Source organism: Vidua chalybeata, chromosome Z (assembly GCF_026979565.1).
Source record: "Vidua chalybeata isolate OUT-0048 chromosome Z, bVidCha1 merged haplotype, whole genome shotgun sequence".
In the NCBI taxonomy this organism is placed as follows: Eukaryota; Metazoa; Chordata; class Aves; order Passeriformes; family Viduidae; genus Vidua; species Vidua chalybeata.
The window spans coordinates 37,383,230-37,392,264 of NC_071570.1; the positions used below are offsets into that span (position 1 = coordinate 37,383,230).

Consider the following 9,035-nt stretch of genomic DNA (forward strand, 5'->3'; position numbering starts at 1 on the left):
TGCCATCTTCCAGATTTCTGAGATTTAGTGAGAAAGAAAGAGCAAAGGAGGCACTAGATAAAAGGCACACAGCAAGGTTGCTGGGAGAAATATGACTCCAGTTCAGCCTGTAGGGTGTATTCATACCATTTAAGTGGTTTGTTTTGGTGTTTTTTTCTGAATGGTATTTCATCCACAGAACACTGTGATTTCTCTTTTGATTTCTGTTAAGGAAGACAAAATTGCTATAAAATATCTTCATTGAGTCAAGTCAGGGTAAAATTAATTTTACCTAAATTCAGCTACCTATGTGCCCAGCTCAATGGGTCTTCCCAGTCTTCTCTAGGCAGAAGAAGGAAGGAACCCTTCATGGAAGAAGGTTTCCTCTCAAGGATCACCCTACTTCAGACACCTAATTTAAAATGGGATGATTTACCATTTGGAACCAATCTCTCCTTTTTAACTACTGCAGGACCTTGGATGGAGTAAATGTCTAGATTTCATTTGAGGTAAAATGAATACAGGCAAAGATTTCTGGTATTTCAGAAAGAGAAACTGCCACCCAAAAATGAGAGAACTGAGTGAATAGCCTAAGCCACACCTTTTTGAGTTTGGAAGCCGTGCTGCTGAAGTCAAAATGGCTTTTTTCCCCATCCCTCAACCTTAGCAGAAGTCAAAGGCCTCCGATTACATAAATTAGCACCAAAAGAATTCAACAAGAGGCTACACTCCAAAAGAAGTGAGGACAAATTAATATTTAGACAACCATATGAACATGATTTGTCCAGGAGTGAAAATGCAGCAGGTCAGATACAGCTTCACTAATATGGGGACTGTGCCATGGGACTACCCCTTCTTCTAATCAATGAGCTCTATGTCACAGGGCTTCAACTCATTTATAGTGGGAGGGTTGCTCACAGTTTGTTGGCTTCGGTGGGCCCAGAGAGCTGTACTTGCGAAAAGCTAGATTTTTAGTCAATAAACAAGGATTAAGATCTAGCTTACCAGAAAAAGACATGCTTTCACCAAGTACTGTAAGACAAGTTACATAATTCTACAATCAAAGATAAATAAACTGGCTATAGCATCAATTTCTGGCTCTGTTTGGGATGACAAGATAATGATCTGGTAATAAGGTATACATACATTTCTCCAATTTCCCCTGAAATGAACTCTCTCAAGATAAAATTGTGTATAGATTGTAAGTCTACTGAAGATGCATAGTCAGCAGGCATGTGAGAATTTAAATAGAGAATTAATTAAATAGAGAATTAATTAAATAGAGAATTTCAGAGAATCACAGAATATGCTGATTTGGAAGGGACCCAGAGGAATCACCAACCAATTCTTGGCCTTGCACAAGATAGCCTCAAGAATCACACCATGTGTCTAGAGCATTGTCCTGATGCCATATGTCTAAATGTTTCTTGGACTCAGGCTCAGTGCTGTGACCATTTCCCTTTTTTTGTGCCCATGATGTCCATTGCAACACTTTTGATCTCAGGCAAACTGTGTAACACTGTGGTGGGGTCTGGGGGAGGACATGGACAAATACAGAGTGCAGGAGGGCCTGTTGTTCAAGGCAGCTTACGTTGAAAGTCATGTATTACAGGCAGGAGTACCCTGTGACTGAATTTCACTCATTAAAACTCACCCATTAGACCTTACTGCTCTCTACAACCACCTGAAAGGAAGGTGTAGTGAGGTGGGGGCCAGTCTCTTCTACTGTGCTTACAGAGAGGACAACAGAAAATGGTGTGGAACTGATAGATGGGAGATTCACGTAAAAAATTTCATCACTGCTCGGGTGGCCAGAAGTTGGTTACCGGGAAGGTGAGGGAATCGCTCTCTCTGGAGGTGTTCAATAGGCGTCTGGGTCTGGCATTGAGTGATATGATTTAGGGGTTTACAGGGGTAGTGCTGGGCGGACCGGTGGATTGGTCTTGTAGATCTCTTCAAAAATTGGTGATTCTGTGATTCTGTAAAGGGAACTTCGACTGTCGGTGTGAGCAGGGTGAGGACTTGGCGCTGAGGTACTCGCCTGGCACTGCAGGCGCTGCTGTAGAGCTGTACCCCTGGGGTGCCCCGCGCTGTGCCCGGACTCCGCTTTCGCCGGGTGTCCCCTCACACCGGGCCCGGCCCGGGCCCGCCCAAGCGGCCGCCCCCGGAAGCGCTCGCGGGGCCGTGGCGGAAGCGGGGCGGGGCGCGGCCTCTTTGGTGCTGGCGGCCGGCGAAGATGGTGAGTGCTGGGTTCGCTCGCGGAATATCCACCGCCATCCGCTGCCATCCGCCGCCGCGCTCGGCCGGGGCGCCGCGGGGGCTGGCCGGGCCGCGAGGGGAGGCCCGGCGCTGTGCCGCGGCAGGGCTGGGCGGCGGGGCTGGGGCCGGGGGCTGGCGGCGGGCGCTGCTGCTGCGCCGGGCCGGGCAGGGAGGCCGTGGTGCGGCCTGGGGCCGCGTGCGCTCCGGGGACTCCTACTTCGTACCTGCTGCCGCTGTGGCTGACCAGCCGGGCGGTAACGTAGCAGGAGGGGTTTCGGTCACTAGGGGTGAGTGTTCGGCTGCTGCGTGTGAAGCGAGTCACTTTTCGTCGGGAGAGAGCGGTTTGCTGCTTTAGGGTGATGGGTGTGGGGAGAGGGGAGCCGATGTAAACGTGTCGTGGCTCCGTTTTTCTTCAGCACAGGGGCGTGGGCACATGACGAATGGCGGCAACGGGTCCTGAAAATGGAGGCTGCTCGTAGTTAAAATTGAGTTGTGGTTCAGAGTTGAATGTGTCTCTGACGAGTTTACACGACTCGGTTTGCGCTCGGTTTTTTGAGGCTTGTTCTTCTAGTTTTGTGACTTGGAAGTGTTAGTGATATTTCCGTGTCTTAAAATGCTTTTCAGACGAAAGGTACATCGTCGTTTGGTAAGCGACGAAACAAGACACACACCCTGTGTCGTCGATGTGGGTCCAAGGCATACCATCTGCAAAAATCGACCTGTGGGAAATGTGGTTACCCTGCTAAGCGTAAGAGAAAGTGTAAGTAAATAACTTTTAACTGGCTCTAGTTTAAAAAAAGTGTTTATTTTTCTTCAGTAGTTTAACTTGTTTTCCAGTCAAGGAGGAAAACTGTCTTTCTGCAGTTTTACCGCTTTTCATTTTGGAGCTTTATTCAAATTAATGATGATTTAACTATATGCTAGGTAATATGCAGTTAATTAGTGCATAAAATCTGAATTCAATTTTAGTCAGTTTTTTTTTTCTTTTGTTATCTTGAGTAATTGTACCATACATGTAACATGGAACCAAAATTACTTGGTGCGGGTAATAACAGTAACTTACATATTTTAGATAACTGGAGTGCAAAAGCTAAAAGACGCAACACCACTGGTACTGGTCGCATGAGGCACCTGAAAAAGGTCTACCGTCGATTCAGGTATAATATGTTATTACAGACTAGCATGCTTGAAATCCTGCATAGACACCACTTAATGACAAAATTCACCATTCAAAGTTAACATTTTAATTGTTTTAGTACCACTTAATGGACTACAGTCTTCTTAAATATGTCATGAAATAATGTGCTTCTTATAGTTGTCTGCATTTTATCCTTCTTTGAGGATTAAAAAAAACCTTACTGGTAAGACAAAGGTGTGTAAAAAGTTGCAGTATTTATACTAAATGAAGGTAGTACAGAACATAAACATTACTGTAGTAAGAAGCTCACATTTGAAAATGGTTTGTGTGGTATTTTGTCTATTTGTGATTCAATTAAATAGATTACACTAAACGTTTCTAGAGATGAGTCTCAAAATGCACTCCAGTCCCTATTTGCTCACTCAGAAAGAGTTCAGGACAGGGGTAACTTCTGGTCCCTCTCTTTATTTAGAGTTCAGTCAGTGTTAATTAGGTATTACATCAGATCCTGAGTTGCAAGTTTCTAAGACTTAGTACAAAGCCTTTGAATTGTACTTGTGAGGTAGTGGAGGTTGTATGATTCCCATTTTCTGTGGGTCCCATTGAATTCTGTAGCTTCTGGTCTACATAAGAAAGGTAAATGAAAAATATCATGAAATTCAGAAGTGTTGTTATTAAAAATATAGATTGGCTTTATTAGCAAAAGGTAAGAGACTAAGTCTCAGTGGTGGGTGTGGCTGAGAGATCAATTTATTTGTTTTGGTTAGCTCATTCTTTTCCAGTGGCAGCCATAAAACAGCATCCAGTTCAGTGTGCAGCTGTAGCTTGCTTTCCACTGAGTGTTGCTCAAGTAGAAATGTTATCCAAAATCACGCTCAGGGCTGAAGAGTGTGGTTGGAGGCATAGAAGATTTTTGTAAGAAATAGACTTCAGAAACAGGACCTCTTTAGTCAGGAGGAGTGTGAAGTGAGATGTGCTTTCAGCAGGTGAGCTATATTTGCAGTGTTCACTCGGATAATGAAATCTTCCTATTCTAAGAAGTCAAATTTACTTCAACAAAAGAGAGTAAAAACCATACTACTTATTCAAGACAATTTTTAATAATGTTTTATTTTTAAAAAGGTCTGAATGGGTGAACTCTATAGTGATCTCATTGCATTACTGAGATAAATTGAAAAAAGCTAGTGAGCTTCATCTAAAACATGACTATTAGAAAATAACCTGGAGCAGGACTCAACTTCTCAAAAAGTGGTAATGATATTTCTACTTGCAGGAATGGATTCCGTGAGGGAACCACACCGAAGCCCAAGAGAGCAGCTGTTGCAGCCTCCAGTTCATCTTAAAGACTCATCTATTTGTTAAAATAAATGGTCTTAACCAGAAAATCTGTCACCTTTTTTTACTTACTTCATTGAAATGTAGTATTAATGAAAATACAGAAATACTTAAAACCACAAATTCTGAACTGATTAATTTAAAACAATTTACTCTTCATTTGGTAGAACCATAATCTCTGCAATGAACTGAAAAAGAGGCTTGTCTGTATTATTCAAAGGAGGTCTTCTGCTAGAGAAGTAGAATATTGGTACTGTGGATTTACCCTGTGTGCCTCTGATCTTAGTATGCTGTAGCAAGGAGAGCCAGAACTGTGTTTTGAAGATAGTTGCTATAATAATGGCTCTATGTGCTGTCTTGGGAGGCGTTAGTGAAAGAAGGATTTCCAATACTGTTCTTTTTTAACTGCTCTGTGGTACTGGAAAGCCTGCAAAGGTACTACTTACTGTGTGGATCATTGCTTCTTGGGCAGAAAGAAACTCCCAAGCCTGGAGCATGTGTACTGCAGATACAGGGGGGTTGGAGATCTGCTGTGGATGGGACAAAATTGCCTGAATGGCCTGGTGTGGAAAGCTGACACACAGATCTGAGTTAACTGTGTTGTAAATAATAAATTAATACCTGACATTAGTCAGTTGGAGTTACATAAAAATTACAGATAAATGAATTTGTACCCTACATTGTGTGTTACTGGCATTCAAACTCACACTAAGAAGGTGATTATAAGGTGCTGCTATGAAAGTTTCGGGAGTTGCAGTAGTTAGTGCAAGGTTTTACAAGACTTTCAGATTGCCTTGCAGAGACAATACTAGAAACTGAAAAACTTGTGATGCTTTAAGCTCCTGAGGCAGTTCTCACTGCTCTTAGTTTTGTCATAGAAGAAGAATATTGCTTTGTCACTACTGTATGATCAGCAGTTAATGTATCACTTGTAAAATCACAGAAATTCTCAGCCAGGTGTGAAGTTGGAGTGCCCGACTGCACTTTCTTAGGTGTTTAAATGGAGTTAGAACTTTTGGATAATCCAGTTTATCAACTGGGGCTGTTTCTAAACCAAAATAAGTAATTTGCTGATGTTCTGTAGCATGTAACAAATAGACTCTGCTTGCTCCAGATTCAAGTGGTCCATTTGAGAAAGTCGGAATGTAAGGGGTAGTGATGCTCTTAAAATACACTGTGCCCAGTACTGGCCATTTGTTCACAGGGCTAGGGAGTGCCCCTGAAATGTGGTTTTTGGTATGTTTGGCAAACACATGCATATAGGGTGGAAGTAATCATAAATGTGTCCTTATTCTCTGGGAATAAAGACAATTATAAAAGCAGGTCAGCAGGATTCTAAGGAAGGGCTTTTTGAGCGATGTTGGATGGTGGTATGATGGGTATTCTGACTGAGTGGGAGTGAAAGCCTTTGCATGACAAGTCAGATAATCTTTCTGTAGCATGGGGTTTTGCTCTGAACAGCCTGTTTGACCTGCAGACATGAAAAAAACACTGTGAGGGCAAGTGCTTAGCTACTTGCTGCTGTTACCTATTAGCTTCTTATGAATTCTGTTTCTGAAAAATGAACATTAGTAATATGCAATGAGCAATACACCATGGTAACAGTAATTGAAACTTCCAATGACTTGGAGTAACTGAAACCCTTTATTTCAGGGAGAATTTTACTTGCAGCAAGAATGAACTTTATGGACAAGAATTTTGACAGCCATTTTCAATTGTTTTAAAGTTCTTCATGAGGGGCAGGAAATCAGTTTCTGTGGGTTTTCTGTCCTATTCAGAAAGGATTGTGTACTTCATGTGTCAGCTATATTTGCACTGTACAAAATACGAAATAGATTTTGATGCCCTTCTGTTCTTTGTAGTGTGTTGTTAAATATTGAAAGGCTGCTTTGTTGGTTGCTCAGTATAATCTTTTGTTGAAATATTTTTAAGCATTTTAACTTGAGGGTTGCCAATTGAACCTATGCATAATGTTTACTATGGATACAGAAGTATTGTCATACCCAGTGTGAGTATGCATCCTGCAGACTGATAGATGGTGTAGTCCAAATTACATCAGAAATTACATTTCCTATTGTTCAGTGTACAGGTCTCACTTTGTAGAAGTGTATTGGATGAAGGTTTATTAAAGGCAGAGAGGTGATCCAAGTGACTACAGTGGTGAAAGATGGATTGCCTTTGGTAAAAGATCCTTGTGTGGTGATGTATTATGTCTTCAAACACCTCCTCCACCTCCTCACCCCCACCCCACCAAAACTGCCCTTGAACTTATCAGAAACACTGTCCATAACAGGGCCTTTGTTGCCTAACCAAGGAGGGTGACAAGAGACAGTAAGTCAGCCCTTGGTAACCTGGGACTTACCTGAAACACAGCCTGAGAGGAACAATATTATGCTTATAGACTTCAGAAATTTTCCAGTAATTACTGCCTTGGATGGCAGCCAATGTGGAAACTGCCTGAGGGCTAAAGTCAGTCATCTTGGAACCCTTTAAACAATGGTCCTAAGTGAAGCCCTTAGATCTCCCTGGCACAACAGCAGGCCGCATGAGCATCTCCCTGTAGGAGAGAGCAATTCTTAGGTTCTAGGAGGTAGTCCATGGGACCCACTGACCTCAGAGTGGGAGTGGAACAGACCGGCAGATCTTGGAAGTGTGCGTTCTACAGGAAGCAAGAGCTCTCAATTCCCATCTATAAGAAACCAGGAAAGGAAAGCCAACAGCATGGCTGAATCAAGTCCTGCTTGCCAAACTGAAGGGTAAGAAAGAAGTAAGAAGGCAGGGAAGCAGGAGGAGGTATACTGGAAAGAGCATAGGGACATTGCTCAGTTGTGACAGGATAGATCTGGAAAGGCAAGGTGTGGCTAAAGCAAACCTAGCAAGGGATGCAAGTGGAAGAGGAAGGGCTTCTGTAGGCATGTGAGCCATAAGGGAAGGTCAAAATGTAACTTGCCCCACAGTGAACATGGCATCAGTGACATAGTAGGATTGAGTGCACCCTCTGAGAATTTGCACTATCTGAGTGTGTGGTTGTGACATGTCCAAGGGACAGGATGCCATACAGAAGGACATGGACAAGATCAAGCCAGCTCATGTGAATTTAAAGGTGCTCGGCAAGGCCAAGTGTAAGGTCCTGCACTCAAGGCAAAGCCCAGCCAAGAGATGGAAGGGATTGAGAGATGCTCTGTGAAGAAGGATTGAGGGTAATAGTGCTTGAAAAGCTGGACATGAGCCAGCAATCTGCACTTGCAGCCCAGAAACTAGAAAGCCAACCATATCCAGGGCTATATCCAGAGCAGTGTGGCCAGCAGGTCAAGTGAGGTGATTCTGCCCCTCAGTCGTTCAGTTTACAGAGAGACTTCATTCAGCTCTGGGATCCCCAGGACAGGAAAGACATGGTTCTCTTGGACCATGCCCTGAGAAGGGCCACAAAGAAGATTCAGGGGGCTGCAGCACCTCTCCTATGAACCCAGAGAGTTGGGATTGTCCAGCCTGGAGAATAGAAGGCTCCAGGAAGCCATTCAATATTTGTAGGAGACCTGGAAGAAAGATGGGGACAGATGGAGTACAAATGGACAAAATATTTTGGTAATACTCATTTTTGGCTGCAAATATAAAAGTCATGAATGGCTTCTACAGTCTAGTTCCTGTCTGACTTTAAGAGCTCATTTATTTTCATTTTCTAAAATGTTCTGGTATCTAAATGATTAAGAGATTACTTAGTAATTCATGAAATTATATAATTTTCTAGTATAGACCTGTAGAACTTTTTGAAGTCTCATTGTGTTGTCATGATCAGGACAATAGCTTGAGTTAAAGCTAAAAATAGCTTGTAATCATTTGGTATCAAGATACTAACATATACTAAACTCTGCAGACATCCCAAATAATTTTTCCCTCTTCAGCTCGCTATGGCTTAATCCTTTTTTCCCAGTGTGATACTCAACACATAATTTTCTCCTCATGTTTCCAAAAGGTTAAAGTAATGCTTTTTTCATCACAAAAGAAAACTTGCCAATTTTTCTTTTCCTGATATTTAGATTGCTAGCCAATCCCACACTGAAATTTGATAGCCTGACAATAAATATTTTTCCCCAAAATCTCAGATCATGTACTATGCTAGTTTGTATATTCTGATTTGTGTGTGTGTTTGCTACTTGTGATGTACAAGATTTTTAGAGCCAAAGATGTAACGTCAGGCCAAATAATTTTTATAATTATGCTTCAAAGCTTGTACAATTCTATTGTAGTGTAGTCTAATGTTACTATTTCAGTATAGCAGGATGCTCTAGGTTGGGTAAAACCGCTCAAACTTTATAGTGTTAGC

General features: G+C 42.4%; 1 protein-coding gene and 1 non-coding gene across 2 annotated transcripts; both read left to right on the plus strand.

Annotated features, from left to right (window-relative positions):
• The first annotated feature begins 2,121 nt into the window (after positions 1-2,121).
• On the plus strand, positions 2,122-4,761 carry RPL37 (ribosomal protein L37). The gene is made up of 4 exons (XM_053931531.1): positions 2,122-2,218; positions 2,863-2,998; positions 3,311-3,395; positions 4,650-4,761. Exons 1-4 carry the CDS (start codon positions 2,216-2,218, stop codon positions 4,717-4,719), a joined length of 294 nt encoding a protein of 97 aa, XP_053787506.1. The 5' UTR covers positions 2,122-2,215; the 3' UTR covers positions 4,720-4,761.
• On the plus strand, positions 4,468-4,549 carry LOC128782564 (small nucleolar RNA SNORD72). Its single transcript, XR_008428847.1, has one exon. It is a non-coding gene; the product is annotated as a small nucleolar RNA SNORD72 (small nucleolar RNA).
• Positions 4,762-9,035: the final 4,274 nt, after the last annotated feature.

What these genes read in the sequence shown, in the direction of transcription:
- RPL37 (XM_053931531.1), top strand. An exon ending in TGCTAAGCGTAAGAGAAAGT is followed by an intron (nt 2,999 to 3,310) that starts GTAAGTAAATAA and finishes TACATATTTTAG; the next exon opens with ATAACTGGAGTGCAAAAGCT. An exon ending in AAGGTCTACCGTCGATTCAG is followed by an intron (nt 3,396 to 4,649) that starts GTATAATATGTT and finishes TTCTACTTGCAG; the next exon opens with GAATGGATTCCGTGAGGGAA.